This window comes from Lepisosteus oculatus, chromosome 16 (assembly GCF_040954835.1).
Source record: "Lepisosteus oculatus isolate fLepOcu1 chromosome 16, fLepOcu1.hap2, whole genome shotgun sequence".
Taxonomy (NCBI): domain Eukaryota; kingdom Metazoa; phylum Chordata; class Actinopteri; order Semionotiformes; family Lepisosteidae; genus Lepisosteus; species Lepisosteus oculatus.
In genome coordinates, this window is record NC_090711.1 from 13,465,401 (window position 1) to 13,488,338 (window position 22,938).

Below are 22,938 nucleotides of genomic sequence, written 5' to 3' on the forward strand. Positions count from 1 at the left end.
ATGGGTTATTCCCAATATATACATAAATAATAAATGAGGGGGAGTAACTCCTGTTTTCAGATAACTGAACTGTTTCCGAGAGAGAATAAAAAAAAAGAGGAATATGAACTTTGAGATTAGTCTCTACTGTAATAGTGGTGAGAGGAAGTTGTACTATCACTGCCTCGCCTTTTTGTCAGTCATTATTTAAGAGCTGGAACTACTGGATTATGGTCAGAAAAGCAGCACTTACTTACAAGGCACTTACTGCCTTGTCTTTCTCACACCTGAAGAAGGCTCCACGGCCGAAATGTTGTGGTTTCTTTCTCCTTTTTTTCAGCATGGAATAAACCTATTACTTGTTCCTATATATATACACATGATCAGTTTATATAATACAATACAGAGCCAGACGTGTAAAGTAAATGAATATATTTATTTGAAAACATTTAAACATAACTAATGGTGACTGTAGTGCCCATTTGCTGGAAAATCCTGTTTTCTTGTAAAATTATTTGATTCTGGAAAAATCTCAAACTTCAGTGACTTCATGGAAAACTATTCAGGGAAATTCAGAAGACCACCCCTTTCAAAAAAACAAACAGACCTTTGAATTCATTTTCACTATCATTTTATGTACTGACGTACTCACGGTAACCTAATGCAGTTTTACTATGACAAAACAGAAGCGATACTTAATGACAACGTCTATTCCACCCAGTTTACTACTGTGGGAACTGGAAAAATCAAGTCAGGGAACAAAGGGACAGAAGCTCAAAGGACAATACAAAGAAAGATGTGTGTAAACAAAATGTGTAGGTGTGTATTGTTTCTGGAATTGCTATGTACAGGTAACACACACATAATCTGTGGTTCTCAATATAAGAATCAGGCCTTGCTTACTCATTTTGCTTCCCTCAGTGAAACGGGCTACGTAGTCTTAGTTGGATAACTTCTTTTTCCAACAGCAACAAAACGAAACACAGTCTGCAGCTGCAGGCCCTGGTGCATTGCACATCCACCAGGCTGACCTGAAAATGTTAATGCATTCCTAAGACCAATGCGTGCTGGAAAGAAATCTCATTCCATCCTACAATGTCACTGATCACCCCTGATTGTTTGCAGCCAAGCCTCTGAGGCACACCACCAGGAGATCCTTCTTATTTTGCCTTATTTCCTGGTTGACGTAAGTTTGCAATTACTTAACGCCATGGTGGCGTGTGTTACAATGAATAACAATGCTCAAGAATGCGTGAACCACACGCAGGATTAAAAAAAACAACAACGTGTGGAACATGTCATGCTTGAAGAGCGAAAAACTCCCCCCCCCACCAAGTCAGCTGAATAGCTGAGCTGTTCTACCCCCGATGTGGTCACGATGTGCAGGGTCACACAGAGAAATTACGCAAAATGCTATTCTTTGAAAGCCGGCTACTGTTACAGATTACAATCTAGTTTCACATGGTATAAAAAAGGCCTAGACACCAAAAGAGCAACTATGTGGCATGCAGGTGATTGTCCAATCAGCATCTGTGCCACCACCGTCAGTTTCTACCCCCACAAAGGTACACAAACACAATGCATTTAAGTCTCCGACAGGCGAGCTATACAAAAAAACCCAACACGTTTTCTTCTTGACAGGCCAACAGGAGTGATCGGCAGTACATGTAGCGGGGGCTTGATCCCTCTGAAGCTGCAGGGGTGCAGGGCCTTACGTGATGTCCTTCTGCCTGGGAGGCCGGTGAATATTTCTCACCACACACTTGACCATCCACTCGATGCCTTCGTTGACTCCTTGGCTGCAAAGCAGGAAGCAGAGACAATGAGTTTGTTCACCTCGATCACGTCATGAATTCAAAAGGCAGAGGGGTGACCCAATCAAATACAGCTGTATTGTGGTAACCGTGTTGCACCCTGGAGAAATGGGATCTGATTGTCAGACACGTACTGTAGGATCCAGGGGAACCACTCTCTAGCCTGAGAGATTCTATACCCTGTTACTGCACTGATGCTATAAACCCCCTCTGGTGTGCACAGTTGATCTCAATAATCCTGTGTGTTTTCGTGCATTCTCAGAAAGCCTATCCCAGGAGTAGGGGCTGCAAGGTGAGACCATACGCTGAACAGGACAGCACTCCATTGCAGTGCAAACACACACAGACAGATTAAGAGAAATGTATTAATTAACCTGGCCATTAACTAACCGGACTGGAAGGTGGAAGGAAACTGAAGCACCTGGAGAAAACCCGCACAGAAATGGACAGAGCATACAAACTCCACAGAAGGCTCTCCAGTCTGAAACAGAATCCAGGGCCCATGTCCTGCATTGTATTAAATTCCAGTGTTCCACAGTTTTCTTGTGTGTATAGTAAATGCATTATATATGCTCATTATGAAGTCTTTAATTCCTTGTACAGCCATCTCGAAGAAATGATACCCCTTGGTTTTGTCAATTCTGGCAATGCTGGTCCTGACATCTAAAGAGATTCTAAGAGTTTATGCTGTATGCACCGAGAACAGCCTTGAGGACAGATTTCTGTTAACATTAGTTGTGACAAAAGCATTGTTGGCATGAGCACAAAACATGAGCTAGAACACCCTGTCCTCTCCTTTCCATAAACACCTCGCCTCCATGTAAATGTCAACTAAGCAAGTCCGTGTGGAAATGATCAACACTAACGTCAATCTAAACGCAAGGGCTCCCCTGAAAATAAACAGTGCTTTTTGTTATGCGCATTCGCCTCGAGGAAAAACATTCCACATTGAGTTCTTCGGATGCTCTCGGGCTGGATGTCCCAGCCTTCTTCATCTGATTAACGGGAGCTTCCACGCATCAGGGCAGACTTCTTAAACCCTACTGTGCCACTGATCCAGTGCTCTGTCATTGAGATACCTTCCAACCTAGGTAGTGCACTCAGCAATATCAACTGCATCACTAAAGGAAGGCCCGAATCCACCTGCAAGACTCCTAGTTTGTCCTGAACCTAGTTTGTCTTGTCGTCAGTAACCAGTCTCCTGCTCGGCACCATACCATTGGCTCGGGTCCCTGCAAGATTCCCGGACAGCGGCGCAAGCTGTGCTCGCCTCCAGTGCTGTCAGATCGCGATCGTCATCTTTCTCTCAGTATATCTGCATATCTCCGTCCTGCCTCGGCCGTCTCTGTCAGCCTCAGTTCACCCGCCCACTTCGGCGGTCTCCGGCTGTGAGCCCCTCCAGGTGTTCTCACTTGGGTTCTCGCGCCTGTCTGCATCAGCTCGCTGCGTCATAACGCTCTTCTGCCCGAAACTCCCTTTTTATGGGTGTCCTGCTCACAGGTTTTGATCAAAACTAGCTGCGATCACAGATCTCAGCTCTCTTGGCAGATTTTAAGCACTTTCAGATCTCAGCTGACAAACGTATCGCTCCGTGTAAAAGGAGAAAACGCAATGTATTTACATGTTTAAATGTCATCCATGGGCAACAGATGCTTTCTGTTATGAGGTGAAACCCCAGAAGGTGCACTAGTGGAAAATCAGAGATGCATCATTCTCCATTTCTTATAGCACAACCTCATGCTGACACAGCAGTTAAAAGGGAATTTTCAGAAATAAAAAAGCAGCAAAACATTTTACGGCAACTATGGCAACTGTCTTGGGAATGCCTCTTCTTAAAACAGCAAGCTGAATCATCCTTCATTTAAACTATTATTTTGCCAAGTACTTATCCAATAAACAGCTCCCCCCCTCAGTTTCTGAGCCTTGATTTCCGTTTCTTTTGTTACAGCAGAACACTCGTTTTATTTTTTGTACATTTTTGCAGTGTGTTTTCTTATTCCCTTGTGCTCTAAAACGAATTTTAAAAAAAGATTCAGTGTCTATAGGGGTAGTAATATACTTCCTTGGATTAAGATTAAAGCAGTGTTTTTTTTCCAGTGTAGGCTTGTACCTCAAAAGGGAATTCTTATCATCACTCTTATTAAACTTTATTGAGGTGAATTCATTACAGAGCATTCAAATAACTCCCACACTCACCGATCCCAGTTTTGTCAAAGAGCTTTTTTTCCCCAAAGAATATCCTAATATTGCAGAGGCACTTGAGCCTTCACAAGACCCCAGATGAGATGCAAATGACTGTAAATTCCTGCAGTAAACTGGATAAAAAGGTTGAAAATGAGCCAGTTTCAAGGAGAAAGACAAAGTGGTGCACTACAAGGTGGGTTAAAGGGGAAGAAAATGGTTTTCAGGTAGAAAAGGTGGCGAAACACCAGAAGGTTGAAGAAAAGAGAGGAAGTTGATTCCCAAATCTGTCCAGCTGGAGAGTAGCCTGAACACAACCGAAAAGTAGGGCAATACTACACTCTTATCAGCAAAAGAAAGCCCAGGGCACGCACCACCTGAACAAACACAAGGAGCCTGTTTTATAACTGTTGTTTGGACTGAGTTGAATCAATTGACACACAAAATTCCAATGGGGTCAGGACATCCACAGATCAGCTCCCGTGACAAGTTCGGTTCGTAACTTTGTAGAACAACAGTAAGGCAGCAGGCCGGGCCCATTTGAAAACAAACATATGGGAGTCTGTTTCTCAGATAATGGCAAGACACAAGTCTTAACAAGTGCATTCCCTGTGCTTTACAAGTGGGCAGAGTCTGAGGGGTGTGAGAAGATAAGGGCAGGTGAGCCTAAGAACTCCAGGCCTCTGGCTTTCCTCACGCCCACGAACCACGGCCTCCCTTTGTTCCTTGCTTGCTCTTTTCTCACGAAGGAGTCTGTCTCACACAGATGCCAAACTGAAACACAGGTGAGCCAGGCTACAGCTCAGCACCCTAGCTCCAGAAAACGTCTTGGGATCAAATTCAGAAACTTCCATTCTGAAACGAGCCTTTCTGAAAAACCTGCAGCTTGAGTGAGCCCAAAGTCCAAGTAAAACTCCCAATTCACTTTAAGTGCAAGAAATAATTAACTTAGGGTTCACCAATGTGCTCCTGCCAGTTAGATTTGTGCCTATACCTTCGATAACCTGCAACGACCTTTTCATTTGTGTCATGAACACGCAGAAAGACATTTTCCTTCCACAGTTAAATTATTTCAAAAATAAACCGGGACTTTTATGTAATCAAATGTATCCGTTATGCATTTTTATGCTGACCGTTATTAAAAAGAAAGCATTTTAAAGATTTTTGAAAAGGGTGTTGTTTTCTCAGTAACATACTGTCCTAATAACATTTAGTCAAATTCAAAATAAGGAATGTCCTTCCGCTTGCTAAAGATTTCACAAGGCATGTGAAAAAAGGTCACTAACATTCGTTTACTGCCATGTCTCTGGACTGGGGCAACAGAAGCGGTAAGTCAAACACCTTTGAAAATACCACAAAATCCCCTTATGTGTGTTAAAGGTAACTATATCAATTACACGTCATGGCGAGATGACTGCTACTCCCCCTGGGTGGAGTCCCGTGTTTCCAAGGCTGTTTTTAATGGCCGTGCTTCCAAATGAACACAATATCATATCACCATATCACCCTGCAACTCACAACTGGCAACCCACTGAAGCTAAGCAGGTGTGAGCCTGGTCAGTACCTGGATGGGAGACCTCCTGGGAAAAACTAAGGCTGCTGCTGGAAGAGGTGTTAGTGGGGCCAGCAGGGGGCGCTCACCCTGCGGTCCATGTGGGTCCTAATGCCCCAGTGTAGTGACGGGGACACTATACTGTAAACAGGCGCCGTCCTTCGGATGAGACATAAAACCGAGGTCTTGACTCTCTGTGGTCATTAAAAATCCCAGGGTGTTTCTCGAAAAGAGTAGGGGTGTTACCCCGGCATCCTGGCCAAATTTCCCCATCGGCTGTTATCAATCATGGCCTCCTAACAATCCCCCTCTGTGAATTGGCTTCATTACTCTGCTCTCCTCCCCACTGATAGCTGATGTGTGGTGAGCGTTCTGGCGCACTATGGCTGCCGTCTCATCATCCAGGTGGATGCTGCACATTGGTGGTGGTGGAGGGGAGTCCCCATTACCTGTAAAGCGCTTTGAGTGGAGTGTCCAGAAAAAGCGCTATATAAGTGTAAGCAATTATTATTATTATTATTATTATTATTATTATTATTACAATCATGTTGCGATGAGCTTCTGGTTCCAGTTAATTTCACTTGATGTGTCTGTGACAATCTTTAGACATGCAGCTTTTAAGCTACTGAATGTTATTTGGAAACAATAAGACTGGCAGTGTGGCGGATCAATTTTTTCACAGCTGGGTGGAAACAGTTTCTCACACAGCCAGAGTGCTGAGGGCTGCGGGCTTGTTGCTCGGGAACGCACGCGGGGCTGAGCTCTGAAAGCCCTCCAGGCTGCGCACGGAGCACACGTGCCCTTACCCGGTGAGCGCTGTGCACGGCTGCACCAGGCAATCTCGTTTCCCAATCTTCGGCGCGCAGTCGCTGAACGCCGTCTTGATTTCCGGAACCGACAGGCAGCCCTGGGGGACAAAAAAAAAGCAAGGGGTTCAAAATAAAGTTGTCTTATTTTCAATAGGTTCCACAGCTTGTTCCCATCTCCCCACGCCCCTCCCCTCCCCCCCCACTGGGAAGAGAAGTGCCTCTGGGTGCCTTGCTTCTACGTGACACCCATTTTTGGCCTCTAGGTCGCGTTTGGCTGCTGATTGTGAAGACATTCACGGGACGGACGTGGTCATTTGCTGGTCAGGATTGTGAACACTTGAGTCCGGGCCCCTCGCAGGTTATCTGTTTTCAGGACTAAAACGATTCCGTTGTTTTAGCCTGTCGATGTAGGACATGCCTTTGAGGTCAAGCAACGTAATGCAAGACCATATGGCAAAAGAACTTCTCCGCATTTGCCTTACAAACACACTGCAGTACTAACTCGGCCACTCGTTTTGCAGTTCACCATATTTTCCCACAGTAATACTGCACTATGCAATTCCTATACCTTGTGTCTTGCTGTAGCTCAATTTTCCCTGTTTTCACCTGTGTGTCCTATAGTAGACTCTAATGTAGTAGTAGTATAGTAAACTCTAATGAGGCGCCTGTTAATTCCTACTGTGCATGTACCATTTCCTGATTTAATTCCCACCATTTCATGTGCTACTGACCTAATGCAGCTTTTGGGGTTTTGCAAGAAGTTAGAAAAGGCCCTGCCACAGTTCTCAGTTCAGACATGTGGCTTCAGGTGCTCTGTCGCGAGAACACTAAGAGGAAATGGATACACGATATTGAATATTTTTAGCCACTCCAGAACAAAAGAACAATTGCAAATGGGGGACTTTAATCAAAGTAGTTTCAACCTCAAAAATATGGCAGAGTAGTTTATTACAGATATCCTTAATCCTTTGTGTGAAGAACTCCCTCTTGTTCACCATTGTTATACGGTTTCCATTTGTGGACCAAAGGCAAGATGTAACTGCATGAATGTACATTTTAATGCCCTGTTATTGACACTTGTTTATCCCATTTGTCTTATCTGTTGTGTGTACAACAGGGATGCAGAGATTCGAGCCACTCTGAGTCAGTGAAATAGGAACAGGGATCAAGCCCAGGAAAGACGGTTTGCACAGCCAATCAAACAAAGCTGGTATGTCTTTCGACTGTGAGTGAATTAGCAAGGCAATTTAGAGACACCAATTTAACTAGATTTCCTACCACCAACATGGGACGAAACCAGAGAACCCATGCAAATTCCACACAGAAGATGCCCAATCCCAGAACCTCCAGAATCCTAGAGCTCTGGGGAAGCAGCCACACCAGTGTGCAGCCCAATCTCCTTTGTTGAAACTATCTTACACAGCCTAGCTTCACATGTCTCCATGCATCTTAGATTAGGAAAAGTCTCCCCCTGGTGGAGACAATTGATATAAACTGTTCTTTGAAAAAATGTGCAGAGATTCCAATTGCTGCAGTATTGGTAGCAACTTCTGCAGTATTATCCGATTGGCATAGTTCATTTTAGAATTTAACCAAAGAACGTTTCCAATGCAAAACTCAGACTTTGAGGAGAGACAAAAAATGTACATAGCAAAAGCTACAGTAACTCAGCACAGGAAATATTGTAAAATAATGTGTCCAGATGTACATGGAACAGTTTACGCTAACCCATAGGGCCTACTGATTCTGCTGTGGTCTTCTGCACAAACATTACTGCTGAAGATGTAAGACTACAGGTTTTGTAAAATAATCAGCAGCACTGGCTTGTACCAGAGCTGGAGCTGGGGGGGAGCTTGATTAAAGCCGACTCTGGTGCTCTGGAGTGGAGCTGGAATACTGGAGCTGGGGGTCTCAGCACTGGTGTGGAGCTGGAATACTGGAGCTGGGGGTCTCAGCACTGGTGTGGAGCTGGAAAACATGGAGCTGGGGGTCTCATAGTCTGGAGAGGAGCTGGAATATTGGACCTGGTGGTCTTAGCTCTGGAGAGGAGCTGGAATACTGGAGCTGGAGGTCTTTCAGCTCTGGAGAAGTGCTGGAATACTGGAGCTGGGGGTCTCAGTTCTGGTGAGGAGCTGGAATACTGGAGCTGGGGGTCTCTCAGTCTGGAGAGGAGCTGGAATATTGGACCTGGTGGTCTCAGCACTGGTGTGGAGCTGAAATACTGGAGCTGGGGGTCTCAGCTCTGGAGAGGAGCTGGAATACTGGAGCTGGGGGTCTCTCAGTCTGGAGAGGAGCTGGAATACCGAAGCTGGGGGTCTCTAAATCACTGAAAGAACTAAGGCTTCCTTAGAAAAGGGTAATCTATCAGCGCAGTGCCAGCTGGAGCAAAGTCCATCACAGCCAAGACACGTACGAAACACTGACTGTGAAGCACTTTGGCCCATCTCCATTGGGTCGGGTTGGAGGCACAGGCCCTGCTCCCCTGCTCTGATCACCCCACCAAGGTCCCGGCTCTGGCTGCGATGTCCTGTTTCCTGGTTGGCCATTCACACCGAACACAGAATTGCAGGCAGTGTAGCAGACTCACCTCCACGTCCTGCTTATTGGCCAACACCAGGAGAGGAACGCCTTCTAAAGCCTCACTGCTGATCATCTTCTCTGAGAGAGAAAGAAAACAACTCACAACAACAGCACCTTGCGGGAGCATCCACCTCTGTCCAGTGATGTTGCATTTTGAGGACGTCTTAAAATAGGGCACCGCTAGAAGGGAGCGAATACTTTTACAAGGCACTGTAAATAAGAACATCACAAAAGTGCCTTTTGCAGAATGCTTTTACTGCTGTACCTCAGAATGCACACAACCATGGGAATGCGAAAAACTCACTTATGTAAAGACATTTGTCTCCAAAGCACTGAGTTCTTGGTTATGTTATCAGGCCACAGTTCCCAGTTACACAACAGATGCGACACTGATATAACATTATAACGTGATTGAGGGGTCCATACCTGGCAGACTGCATCATGTGTGCTCCACATTAGAACAAGGATTACTATTCTTGGTCCTGACTCATTTACAATCACACGAGTCAAATTAATACTCTATATACAGGAACGTCTCCTCCATTCTTTAAAATTGACCCCAGTCTTTCATATACATTACATTTATTATTAATATAAGTTAAGTTTAAAATAGACAGAAAATAAGCACATTTGTACACATCTATAACTGTAATGGTTCACAGTTGTTTTTTCCAAAAATTAGGGAAGGGCTTATTTTTACTTTCAGAAAAAAGTATAGTGCTATAGCTTGGGATATAGAATAACTACTGTATCTATTTCAACAACTATTAGTGTTCCAGAGCTTTTGCTTTCTGTGATAATATACTTGTTCTTTTACGACACTTGTATTTTTGCTAAGCATAAAACAACTCAATAAAGCACTCTTTTAAAGTTAATTGCCTTAAGAAAACACTGATGTACATTAATTGCTTTCTCCATTTGACTGGAGGTTGGGGAGTTTCTTCATTTAAAGTGATAACTTGATAAATTAACTTTTTTTTTTATTTCTACAGATCTGAACCACGGTAGGAGAGCTGTGTGTTTGAAGAATTCAGCAGAGGGTGTCTTTTATGACATTTAATTTGCAAGTTTAATGCATATGGGCCCTTACTAATTTTAAAAGTTTTTTTAAAATTGTAAAAAACACTTCAAAATTGCTAAAATTGCACTTTCATTCTGGATAGTTAAACAGCATAACATTAGCAACAACAACCGTGAAACCATGAGTTACTTTTAAATATGTTAGACATGTTTGGCCTACTGATTCTGCTGTGGTCTTCTGCACAAACATTACTGCTGAAGATGTAAGACTACAGGTTTTGTAAAATAATCAGCAGCACTGGCTTGTACCAGAGCTGGGGCTGGAGGGGAGTTTGATTCAAGCTGACTCTGGTGCTCTGCAGTGGAGCTGGAGGTTACAGTCTGGAGAGGAGCTGGAATACTGGAGCTGGAGGTCTTTCAGCTCTGGAGAGGAGCTGGAAAACATGGAGCTGGGGGTCTCACAGTCTGGAGAGGAGCTGGAATATTGGACCTGGTGGTCTCAGCTCTGGAGAGGAGCTGGAATACTGGAGCTGGGGGTCTCAGCACTGGTGTGGAGCTGGAAAACATGGAGCTGGGGGTCTCACAGTCTGGAGAGGAGCTGGAATATTGGACCTGGTGGTCTCAGCTCTGGAGAGGAGCTGGAATACTGGAGCTGGAGGTCTTTCAGCTCTGGAGTAGATCTGGAATAGTGGAGCTGGGGGTCACAGTCTGGAGAGGAGCTGGAATACTGGAGCTGGGGTTCACAGTCTGGAGAGGAGCTGGAATAGTGGAGCTGGGGGTCACAGTCTGGAGAGGAGCTGGAATAGTGGAGCTGGGGGACTCAGCTCTGGAGTGGAGCTGGGGGCCACAGTCTGGAGAGGAGCTGGAATAGTGGAGCTGGGGGTCTCAGCTCTGGAGTGGAGCTGGGGGTCACAGTCTGGAGAGGAGCTGGAATACTGGGGCAGGGGGTCTCAGCTCTGGAGTAGAGCTGGAATAGTGGAGCTGGGGGTCTCAGCTCTGGAGTGGAGCTGGAATACTGGGGCTGGGGGTCACAGTCTGGAGACTGTAATATACACTGTGCTCTGAAATACTTTTCCAGCATCTCTTCTGTGGTGCAGCCATGGTAATCCAGCCTTTGTGAAAACACTTCTCTCTCTATAAAACAGCACCATTCCTAGATACAGTACCTGACTAGCAGACGTAAGGACAAAGGCTCCCTGCTGTACTCACCAAAGGCATTCTTCGATTCAGACAGCCGCTCTTCATCAGTGGAGTCGATCACGTATATCACCCCATGGGATTCAGCGTAATACTGCACCAGGAGGGAAACAGATCTGAATCAACCCTGAGCAGAGTCTGCATGAACACCTTTCTCCCCCTTTCCCTTTCTTGCAATATGTCTCAGTGTTGAACAGGGATTAATTTTTGCCTCAGTACACAGTGGGAAAAGACTGCAAGACGCGTCAGTAAGGCCACATCTGGCACATGGTGTACAAGTTTGTGTTCCACATTACCAAAAGACATTGCTTCTAGGGAGTTTTCCCAGGAAAGAGTAACCAGGTTAGTTCCTGGTTTTAAAGTAATGTTACACTGGTCTTGAAAAAATGAAATTATGAGGACACTTGATTCATGCATTTAAAATCTTTCAGGTTATTAACTCAAATAATCAAGTTGGAAAAGTGGATACTGAAAGGATGTCCATTCAGTACAAAGTATGGAAGTATTTTTTTCAACAAGTTACCCATTACTGTTGTTATAATGAAGCATCAAATGGTTCCATATGTTCTTATATATAGGTCCTATGACAGCTTCCTTTTGGTAGCAAGGCTCTGGGAGGTGTGCAAAATAAATGACGGTTGTAATTGGGCTCAGGAATTATATATAACACACCCTAATAAAACAAAAACTAAAAAAGTTTTAAATAACATTTAATACCACTGATAACCCTTCAGTGACCTCTAGTGGTCTTAATGGTCACTGCAGGTGTCTCCATGGGATAGCCTACCACAATTGTGAACAGCAGTGCTTCATGCCTCACATTGCAAAGCAACTGATAAATATTTAGGAAGAAGATTCTGTGAATCACAATATGAGCTATTCAGTTGCAGATTTTAGCTATACTATATATTATAGCCAGGGCCGCATGGCAGTGCAGTGGTTGGCATTGCTGTCTCATAACGCTGGTGCCCTGGGTTTTAATTCCGGGCCTGGGGTGCTGTCTGTGTGGGGGTTGTATGGTCTCCTGTGTTTGCGTGGGTTTCCTCTGGGTGCTTCCATCTCCTCCCACAGCTCAAAGAGATGCTGGTAGGTAAACTGGCCCCAGTGTGAGTGTGTGTCTCTACGTGCCCTGTGATGGACTGGCATCCCATTCAGGACGTATCTCGCCCATGGCCCCCCAGCAACCCTGAATTGGATGAGGCAGTTAGACCAGTTCAGGCAACCCCACTGCCTTGCCTTACTTTGTCCCACAGTGACTGCAGCTCGTCTTGACCTCCCAGGTCCCAGAACATGAGGCGCGCCTTGCCCACATCTATTGTGCCAACTGATCAGGAAAAGGGAAGGACACACAGATCAGTCTGATTTTAAAACATTGGCTGTACTGTCTAGATATATAAATATACTGTACAATGTATTTCATACAAAGAGGATCAAAACTTACTGTTCAAGCCCACAGTGGTGGTGATCTTGGACAAACTCATGCCCTTATAATTCTTGCTGAATTTAGTCTTGGTCTGCTCCAGAAATGTCTATAGCAATAAATGGAAACGGATGAAATCACTCAGTTGGCAAAATCTCACTGTCTAATAATACACACACACATATATATATAATGCATTTGCAAGTGTACAATAAGAGAATCACATGCAGGATTTTATATTGCCCATAAATCATACTGTCCATAGGTCTAAAAGGCATTCACTAAATTCACTAAAACAACTTACAGTTTTCCCTGCATTGTCTAAGCCGAGGATCAGAATGCAATATTCATCCTTCTGGAACATGTATTTGTACAGACCCGATAATAAGGTGTACATCCTGGAAAACAACAACCAAAAAAAACAAAACAAAGATCATTTAAAATGCCCATTTGGACTTTAAAAATACACATTAACAGATGCTTGATATTTGAGCAAGATCATACGCATTGCTTGATACTTTAAATCAATGCAGAGTAAAGATGTAGAGAAACGAGCCAGTTAATACATAGACAGGTAGGTGTAGATAGATCCACAAGGTAGGTGAAGAAGTCCTTTTTGGATAAGAAATCATGTGCGAGATAGGATTTATTGTAGTGAGAAATTTACCTTTTTTCCCCCAAAAAGCACAAAACCAAGTTTGCTAGCTAGCAGAAAGTAACTTGGTAAGTGTGGCTAATGACAGCCTTCTTACACAGAGCACAAACAGGATGGGAGACATGTGTTGAACTAGTCTTTCCAAACAATCAAGTCATAATATGGTATTCTTTGAAGAAAGTTCAGGTGGGCAGCTGCATCAGCATGCGTAGGCTGCAAAGGAACAAGTAAAAAGTTTATTCCATGCTGAAAAGAGAAGAAAGAAAACACAACAAATGAAGAAATGAAGAAATGGTGACATGGACTCACAGTGGTTACCACTGCAGCCTCAAAGCGCTGGGGTCTAATTTATAACAATGATCTAGATTCCGGCACAGTTAGTACCAAAGTCTGAAGATTATTTCAAAATAGGAGGATTACCAAACCAAATTGAAGATGAAAACACAAAACAGGAAGATTCTGATAAAATGCTCAACTCGGAAACATCCTGTCCTATGATGTTTAATCTAGACAAGTGCATATTATTACATGCCGAAAGTAAAAATGCAGTATAGATACAAAGTGAGGAACAACGGACTTGAAAAAGCTAAAGAGAAAGTGTTTGTTGACATTTGTATCTCCAGTTACAGTGGGCAAGCAATAAAAAGGTCAACAGAATATGAGGGGGAAATTATTAAAATTTCAGGATTTAAATCGAGGGATGATATGTCAAAACTATGCAATGCACAAGTAAGACCTCACTTAGAACACTGCATGATGGTCACCATGTGACTAGAAGTCTAGTGCGCTTCTGAAAATGTTCTAGAAAAAAGAGCAACCAGGTTCATTCACATTAAAAGGATGCCCTACATTTTCGGGACAAAGTGCTGAACCTTTTTAGTCTCAAAGGCAGATGACAATGAGGGGGACCTGATTTCAGCCTTCAAAATCCTCAAAGACATTGGCAGTGTCAGCCCAGTGTATTTCTTCACAATAAACAGAGAAAGACAACCCAGAAGTTACAAGAGGAAACTAGATTGGAGAACTTTTAAAACTGAGAACAGGATACACTTTATGGAAGGGCCATTATATGTATTATTTTATAGAGTTGATAATGTTATTATTATTATAACTATTACGTTATAACTATAATAAATATTATAATGTATACTCCGGCCTCATCAGGGAACGACTGGATGAGAACCCAGGATCAATAGCTTCTAGTTACCAAACGGGCGAAATGAGAAGAATCGTGACGTTAGTTCCGTGCTTCTGATTATATCTCGGCTAATGTTTACCTTTGTGTCTGGGATCGCCCGCACTTTACTTGCTGTTTAAGGTCTTAATAATCCAGCTGAGATGGAATTGAGATGATAGATTTCACTTTATAAAACCGTACAAAGGCGAATAGCTTACACACTCTCAGGTTAATATAATTGTAAATGCTAGTTCTTTTGTATTGGGGTGGATGTATTTAAAAGTGCGCTGTTAGAGATGACTGGTATTCCATCTAATTTTACTTAGGACTAAAATCCTTGTATACAGTACTGTCAAAATAATGAGCTCAATTACATTATAAAACAAACAAAACCAACTGGTTTGCAGCAGTACAAACCACAGGCTATAACTATTAACTCTGAATCAACATCCCTGTAAAATAATAATTTCTCTAATCCGTCGCTCTTTTCCTTTTTTGTTACCATCCTTAGATGTTAAAATAACCATACATGCATTTGAAAACTGCTCTTATAACACATTTCCTTGAACTTACCTTTCATTTGCGACCAAGTCATCATCCGTAAATAGGAAGTGCTTACCGACTGGCAATGCACTGTAGGAATTGATGTTTTTTGTTGGTTTCACCCCCATGGCTGCTGAACGGATGTCCTGAGCTTGAAAACTACAAATCCCAGGATACCATTGGAAAGGAAAAGGCCGGCGTGTAGTTTGCAGTGGTTACTGGGAATTTACGTTTTCACTGGTGCTTCTAAAACTGTAGATGTGGTCCAAATACACTACAATACCCACAATTCACAAATATACTCTAATAACTTCCTCTCAAAAATGGAAGGATATCAAATTGTCATTTAAATGGTGACTGCAATATCAGAACCGGTAAATGTAAGGTTACATTGCTTTTCTTATACTACATACCTATCAGTAATGCAGGATTTCTGTATGGAAGATTGTTAGCAACAGTTAGCAACTGAGCAACAATTTTTTTTATTTTTGTATTCCAGTTTATATATTTTGCGATTATACATCCTGATCAGTAGTTACCGTAAATATATTTAAAGGCATCAAACGCAAGAGATAAACATAGTTTTGGTATAAGTAACAAATCTGTGTTTTTAAGGCTCTCTTTGTATGTATCATTTAGTTCTTCGTGAATAAACGATTAAAAGTAAACAGTATTTTAAGAAATAATTTCTGGTTTAATATTTGTCTCCGTTACATGTTATAGATGTTATAAATGTTATTTTTCGTATGTGTAATTAAATTACTAAAGATATTGCTTTACAATTACACATTTTTGAACGGCGCCTTAATTAAAACTAGCAAAATACTTTTAAAATCAAAGCAATTGCTTTAAAGTAGCAATAAATAGCACTTATTGCATGGATTGCTTATCTCAGTGTTAAAGCATTTTCAGAGACAAATACGCTAGTTTTAGTACCCAATTTTTTACCTAGTTTAAACAGAGGTTCATACGGACGTCTGTGAAATGTTGACATCAGAAACCTGCAACTTAAGATGTGAAATCGATCGTTTCGTCTCTGGGATGCGTGACAGGTCTCATCTCCGTGTTAATTTATTCGGAAAATTTTATTGCTTTATTCTTGCGCTGAAGGCTAAATTGTCGGATTTCTCATTCTTCCAGCTTGCATCCCGGAGTAGATTGCCCAAGGGATTTGGAAATATCAGCTTCGGGAAAGCTTGGTCAGTTTGAGACAAAGGAGAAGAAGCAATCTCATAAAGGTATTTATGGGAGAGGCAGCAAGTGATTGGATTTCCTCTACTTTGAACATACTGACTCAAGCTTTTCCGCATGACTGTATTAAGACGAATGCTCGCCTGCTGTGTGCAGGGTGCCTCAAAGTGCAGGGATAATCACGGTTTTCCGTAGTTTGAACAGGAGAAACAGTTGGAGGAGGGAGAAACACATCTCCAGGTTAAAGCGTTTGACCTCTCCTCTTCCTCGCCAGACCGATTCCTGAATGCCGGCCTGTCCCCCCGGTCGTGATGGACGAAGGTAGCTTGGAGGCGGCCATCGAGACTTACCATGCCCAGCTCCAGCAGGTGGAGACGGCCCTGGGCGCCGGGCTGGAGCCCTCCCAGCAGTCCGACCTCCTGCAGCTGAAGGAGGACCTGCTCCAGCTGATCGAGCTCACCGAGGCCAGCCTGGTGTCCGTGAAGAAGAGCCGGCTGCTGGCCAGCCTGGAGGGCTCGTCGGCCTGGCCGGCGGAGCCCCCCGCGGGGCAGCCGCCGGCGGGGGACCCCGGCATGCGGGACGAGTTCGCTGCGTTTTACGCGGCGGTGAGCGAGCCGTCCTGCGCCGAGCCTTCCACCAGCGAGAGCGCCCCTGCGGCCCAGAGATCTGGAGGAGGATCCGGCAGCCCCGGATCTCAGCAGGCAGCTGAGGAAGAGGAAGAGGAGGAGGAGGAGGAGGATGTGATGAGTGGCATGAAGGTCTGTGCCCCTTACCGCACCTCCTGGGGAACGCTGGAGTACCACAACGCCATGGTGGTGGGCACAGAGGACTCGGAAGATGATGACCCGCAGGTCCGGGTTCTGTATGTCCACCCGACCCAGAAGTCCATGAAGCCCTGCCCCTTCTTCCTGGAGGACAAGTGTCGCTTCATGGACAGCTGCAGGTGAGGAGCTGCAGATTGCCACTGGGAAACTGCATCTGTTCCCCTCTGGATGGGTTCAGAGGCAGACTCGCACAACCATTGTACCCCTGAAGCTGAAAATATGATGGAATGCATTGCAGTTGTTTTAGCTCTTGCATACCTTTCTGTGATTTATTCCAAAGAATTCAAATTAAAAAATACACAGCACCTCCTTCTTTATAACACACTGGATTCTTTATAGCTTCTTGGCTGCTATGTAACACAGACAAAAAGAAACATATCCTAAAATAATGAAGCATGTTCACTCGGAGATAAGATCGCTTTATTGGCCATATACAATTTCTTGCACTAGGAATTTGTCTTTTCACATACCCCAACTTGCTCTCCATGAGACCCACAGACAGGGAGAGAAGCTTGGGGTTAGAGCGCAGGGTCAGCCACTTATACGGCACCCCTGGAGCCGTTGGGGTTAAGGGCCTTGCTCAGGGGCCCAACGGAATAGGGTTCCTCTGCCGGCCGCGGGATTTGAACCGGCAACCACTGACGTGGATTGAAGTTGGGGTTAAAGCTGCACGCTGACCCCTGTGATTGCCGTGCCTTTAGACAGAACCGTTGTTTATAAATGGAGCAAAGCCGTTGTGATTCGGCTGCTCTGAGCCGGCGCTCCGGATCGAATCGGAATTGGAGTGCCCGCGATACCGAGCATTCCCGTCCGTTCCCACACTGTCGTGAATCTCTCCCCGAGTTCGTCCTTTTCGCCTCCTTCAGGTTCTCCCACGGAGAAGTGGTGTTGGTGTCCGAGCTGCGGCCTTTCCAGGAATCGGACCTCAGCTCACTCCAGGAGGGCTCAGCCTGTTTAGCCAGGCATGAGGATGGCATCTGGTACCCGGCCAAAATTACAGGTTTGTGGTGATCGCTCATAGGCCCTGAACGCACGTGAGGTACTCATGAAGTCGTCCGCACAGTGGACTGGCCAGCTTGCACTCATCATTGTTTGTCCAGCCATTCTGAAACATACATTCAGGTAACAATTTCAAAAAATGAGACAACACAGCAATATTGAGCAGTGTTGGCATCTAACAGCAGCATGCAACGGCCTAATCTCACCAAAGCCTTCTTTGAAGGGCTCTCAGGGTTTGGTGGATTGTCCACAAATCTAAGTCTTTTCCCCGTGTGGCCCGTGTGGAGAGCCTGTGCACATTGCGGTACTTTGTGTGACCTTTTTGTGTCCTGCCGTTGCCCTTAGATGTTGACAGCGGCTACTACACAGTGAAATTCGACTCCCTGCTCCTGAGGTCCGCCGTGGTGGAGGCTGATGGCATCATCCCGCCCCTGAGGAAAGACGACCCCCCCTCGTCCGAGTCCGAGGACGAGGACATGGTGGAGGATTCAGCCTACGCCCGAGGTGACCCGGGACACGCCCTCGCTGTCGTGGCCCAGCTCGTTAGCGTGCTTATTCCATCACGAACCTCCGGCTGTGCTTCTGGCCGGCACCAGCAGGAAGCATCGGAGAAGATGGGGTGGTTTAGACGGAGTAATCAGACTGTGGTTTCTGTGCTCGCAGTTTTTGAAATAACGTTGTTAATAATCCCTTGCATTTCTGTCACACCTTTCATTCCCAAATAATTCCAAAGTGATTTATCCAGTGGAGGGGATCCACTTCATCCATCTCAAAAGCAGCAGCTGCCTGGGTAACTCACAGCTGTCATTAGGACCTGGGGGAGGAAAGTGGCACCGTGGTTAACACCCCTAACCTTACGAACTGTGCCATAGATCTTTAATGGCCAAAGCAGGCAGGACCTCAGTTTATTGTCTCATTCAAGTGTGGTCCATCCTACGGCACGGGATTCCCAGTCACCATCCCCAGGGATTTGGTTTTGAATATTTTGGTCCAGAAGGAAGAGCACCACCTGGTCTGTTTACAGCAACCTCCTGGTTTTGCAAACCCCAGCCCAAGCAGGCCCAGATCTTCTGAGATCTGAGGGCCGCGAGCTGGGCGATGGTGACGGTGCTGACAGGGGTTGTAAGATGTGGGATTTCTGCTTCCGGATGAGCGGTCTGACATATCTATCTCTGTTCTGCAGTTGTGGATCTGGCCTCTGAGGCGAATGGGGACTGGGCTCCTTCCTCTTGCTCCGAGTTTGGGGGCTGGGAGGCACATACCCGAGGCATCGGCTCCAAACTGATGGCCAAGATGGGCTACGAATTCGGGAAAGGTAAGAACTGTGGGTGGAACCGGGGTCCCAGGACACTTTGACCTCCCATGCGAAGACCATAAAATTGCATGGAATTGCAAAGCAGCTGCCGGAGGCTTTGCTTGTGCAAGCAGAGGTTTTGCTCCTCGAGTCGGCAAGGGGATGCCATGCCGCAGAGTCACACGGAGTTACGGGACAGGGTTCCCCCTTCTTGTCCTCCGCCAGGCTTGGGAAGAAACGCCGAGGGCCGGGTGGAGCCGGTGCTGGCTGTGGTTTTGCCCAAAGGGAAGTCCCTGGACCAGTGCGCCGCGATTCTCCAGAAGAGAGCGCCGGGGAATCCGGGGGGCAAGCTGGCGAAGCCCCGGAAAAAAGGCAAAACCAGGACGGGCTCTTCCCAGCCCCGCACGGACGTGTTTGACTTTTTAAACAGCCAACTGGGAGACCGGAATCGGCCCGGCGCGGCTGAGGCAGGAGTCCCGCTGGCTGAGAGGAACAGCAAAGAGACCTACAGGGGAGGGGAAACCACCAAGAGGTCCCTCAATGTCAGGCTCTACCAGGCGGCAGAGAAGGTCGCCCAGACCGAGAGAGAGATCGGCAGGATCACAGAGTCCCTGAGCAGAAACCTGGGAAGGTAAGGTCTGCAGAACCGATCGGCGTAGTGCCTCCCTTTCCGCTGCACTGCGGGCACCCATCCTGCCTCATTCTGTAAGCATTTCCTTCATCGTGAGCTGAAGAGGCATTTAGTGATGGTAAGTATCACTTAGGTCAAAGTAGTTCTCTCACGCGTAGTGTAACTGCCACGAGCTTGTTGATGTCACAGGCCTTTTTCTGATGCATCAGTTTTCACAGGACTCCTATAAAACCTAGATCTTAATTTGAAAGTGGACTGCAGTGAAGATTTCACCACACAGGCTCAAGTAGGTTTGCATTCTCCTATACCTTGTAACACCGGGGATAGAGCTTTAATGAAGACGGGTTGGCTTTTTTATTCTGAAGACAGGGATTAGGTCGAACAAATGCAGGGTTTTTGCAATCACAGTCACCGCCGAGCAGAAAACCCAGGCAATTTAACGTGAGCGGACGATGGTTTAGAACCTGATAGATTCCCATTCAGGTTATGTTAATCTGTCCGAATCCATGCATTTTTAAACAGCGTGATTTACATAAAATGGACAGTTTCTGCTGTTTGTCGTTCCCCATGAAATTGAAAGGACGTGCCTTTGTGACCGCGCACTACGTAGAGACTCCAGCTGGTATGGGAGCTCAGTGTGAACACCGCATTCTCCATTCATATCACACAATTTCAGTTTAGTGTTCTGCTGTATTTTTCCTGTGCTATTTTGAGAGTATTGCTTCCCATTCTTGAGCTGCACATCTCTCTTCGCCAGCTGTGTAATTACGGGCCTTACTGCAAGCATTATATCATTATGTGATACCTGCAATTTGTCTTTTCCCCACATGGAGCCAGTATAGAGCTGAATCACCTTTGGAACGCAACTGAGCCTTGGAGCTCTGGATGATTGAATGTGGCCTCAGACAAAGTGAATCTGAATGAATGTTCTCATTATTTGTAATTAATTGATGGTGACATGAAATCCTCATGTCGATACACAGCTAGGGAATAAACCGGCAAGACTGATGAGCTGAACAGCTATCCCCTGTTTTAAACTTTCCTAGTGATGTTGAAACTGCTGTTTGGCTCCAGCATAATGATTGATACAAAATACTATGATGTTACCAAATTATTATTATTATTCAAGGGAATGAGGATATTATGTTCAATGCAGTCAAAAGTGTGTAAAGTTTCACAAATTGTTTTACAGTAATTGGAACATCTCTTCTTATTGCATTGTTAAAATGATTTGCATTAAATTCGTAGTAGCACTCTTGATGTGAAGCTGTGTGCTTCGCGATGGGTTTTGTTGTAGAAAGCCAGTGTAGCAGACGGCAGGTTATAACACCCACAAAGCAAACTGTGCAGATGTGTAGCGTGGCTTCCTGAAAACGCTGTTCCTTTTGAAGGGATCTTGGGGTCGGATTTAGCTCTCTGCGGCCCGTGGCCATGGAGATACTGCCTTAGACCGTGTGTGGCTCCTCCGAGTATAATCTGTAGATGCACCGCCTTCAGCAGACAGACATGATGTTGATGTTCGCCTGTTCAGCCTTTTCTGGTTTAATTTAGCCCTGTAGCACAGTCAGAGGCATGTTCCAATAACCTAAAGTTACAGTACATAGCTCGTGTATCACCGGTGGCATTCTTTCCTGGCTCTTGACCTGCCCTTCCTGGGGTTTTTGCAGGGATAAAGCCATGACCAGTCACCTGGAAGAGAGGCTGTCAGCTGCCAGGAAACAGCTGGTCCAGCTGAAGGCCCAGGAGGTCCACATCCAGAAGGAGCGCAAGAAAGCCGACACGCACAAGAAGATGACAGAGTTTTGACTCGTTGCCTCATTTTACTGTAACGGCGCCCGAGCAGTACTTATTTTATTACTTATTTCTGGGGATTTTTTATTTTCATCACTTAACTGTGGATATGATTTCAATCTAAGTTGCTAATGTAAACCCAAACCTCCTGACTTCATTTCTTACATTAACTGGTTCAGAAAATTCTGGGCAATTGTTCAAGGATTTTGTTTTTAAGAGAAAATTAAACCAAAACATCCAGTTATTTTGTAGCGTTTTGTTTAATGTCAAGACCCGGACATTAATGGCCATGATGTTTTCCTCTTTGCATCCAGGGCTTTCCTTGTTGTGTTAAGTTTTGAAGCCCTGATTCTAAGGCAGGTGCTTATGTGGTTCTGGTTCTTATGGGGTCACCTGGGCTGAGAGCTGGGAATTCTGAATTGGACATTGTCTATAGAAGATTATCTAAAAGAGCTGTTTCTGTGGTGATAAGAGAGACTTAGATCCAGGTGCACCTCACAAACTGGGGGCATTCGGCTACCATTTTTTCTCATCAGTGCGAAAAAGAAAATGAGCAAACCTTTGTTAATATTTTTGGGGATTTAATCTTGAGGGCAGTCCTGTGTTCTTTTCCCTTTAAATATGAAATGTTTTTTGTCTTGTGCTCTTTGTCCCTGCTATCTTTAAGTAAAGGAATGGAAGTTGTACATCTTTTTCCTTATAACCCTGAATTCCAGAGAGAGGCCTTTGAGTCGATTGTCACTGAAGGCAGTCGAAGGACAGATTCTGAAATGTCGCCTGGTCTGAGACAGTCACTGTGGCTGCACAAAAGAGTTCTCTTTAGAAACGGGGGAATGTATTGAGTAGTTCAGGTTATTGGAGACCTGCAGACAAAGCAAATTGTGTTGTGCAAGAGACTCTCTTTTATAGATAGAACACAGTCTTGGCTCCTGACACAACTTCCTTTGCAAATGAATGTGATCTGTATAGAGTAGGTTTTTAAAAGTCTGATTTGTTGGTACATATCAGGTATTGTTTAATGATGCCTGTGCTGTTATTAAACGAGAAAAAAATGTTGTTCATTTTATTTTATAACATTGGACATTCTACCTGGTGGAGTCTTTGTGTCCTGAAAAGATTACATAATTAATGACATCATAACTTATCACTTATCTCATCTCTCTTTCGAGTCCCCTGTGTACCAGAAGGATATGTGAGTCGGCTTTACTTTGGAAAGCGTTAAGAAAAAGAGTTAAGAAAAAGTGCTTAATTCTTTATTTTGTATTATTGTTTTTAAATGAG

At 44.7% G+C, this 22,938-nt stretch overlaps 2 protein-coding genes across 7 annotated transcripts; one reads left to right on the top strand and one right to left on the bottom strand.

Moving 5' to 3' along the window:
- Positions 1 to 396: 396 nt before the first annotated feature.
- On the bottom strand, positions 397 to 15,070 carry arfrp1 (ADP-ribosylation factor related protein 1). Of its 4 annotated transcripts, XM_069179329.1 has the most exons (9): positions 14,958 to 14,996; positions 13,305 to 13,420; positions 12,857 to 12,950; positions 12,574 to 12,661; positions 12,374 to 12,456; positions 11,145 to 11,226; positions 8,923 to 8,993; positions 6,333 to 6,433; positions 397 to 1,778 (listed from the first exon to the last, which is right to left on the bottom strand). In XM_069179329.1, the coding sequence occupies exons 3-9, from the start codon at positions 12,947 to 12,949 to the stop codon at positions 1,691 to 1,693; spliced, it is 606 nt and encodes a 201-aa protein (XP_069035430.1). In that variant the 5' UTR covers position 12,950; positions 13,305 to 13,420; positions 14,958 to 14,996; the 3' UTR covers positions 397 to 1,690. The 4 variants fall into 4 exon arrangements, with proteins under 4 accessions (XP_069035430.1, XP_069035428.1, XP_069035431.1 ...); XM_069179327.1 differs by lacking the exon at positions 13,305 to 13,420 and having other exon boundaries at positions 14,958 to 15,070; XM_069179330.1 differs by lacking the exons at positions 13,305 to 13,420; positions 14,958 to 14,996 and adding an exon at positions 14,485 to 14,903.
- A 129-nt stretch (positions 15,071 to 15,199) lies between these two features.
- zgpat (zinc finger, CCCH-type with G patch domain) lies at positions 15,200 to 22,733 on the top strand. 3 transcript variants are annotated; one of them, XM_015364636.2, is made up of 8 exons: positions 15,229 to 15,307; positions 16,068 to 16,165; positions 16,393 to 17,061; positions 17,809 to 17,942; positions 18,287 to 18,445; positions 19,125 to 19,256; positions 19,461 to 19,866; positions 21,534 to 22,733. In XM_015364636.2, the coding sequence occupies exons 3-8, from the start codon at positions 16,430 to 16,432 to the stop codon at positions 21,670 to 21,672; spliced, it is 1,602 nt and encodes a 533-aa protein (XP_015220122.2). In that variant the 5' UTR covers positions 15,229 to 15,307; positions 16,068 to 16,165; positions 16,393 to 16,429; the 3' UTR covers positions 21,673 to 22,733. The 3 variants fall into 3 exon arrangements, with proteins under 3 accessions (XP_015220121.2, XP_015220123.2, XP_015220122.2); XM_015364635.2 differs by lacking the exon at positions 16,068 to 16,165 and having other exon boundaries at positions 15,200 to 15,307; XM_015364637.2 differs by lacking the exon at positions 16,068 to 16,165 and having other exon boundaries at positions 15,208 to 15,301.
- The last annotated feature ends 205 nt before the right edge of the window (positions 22,734 to 22,938 follow it).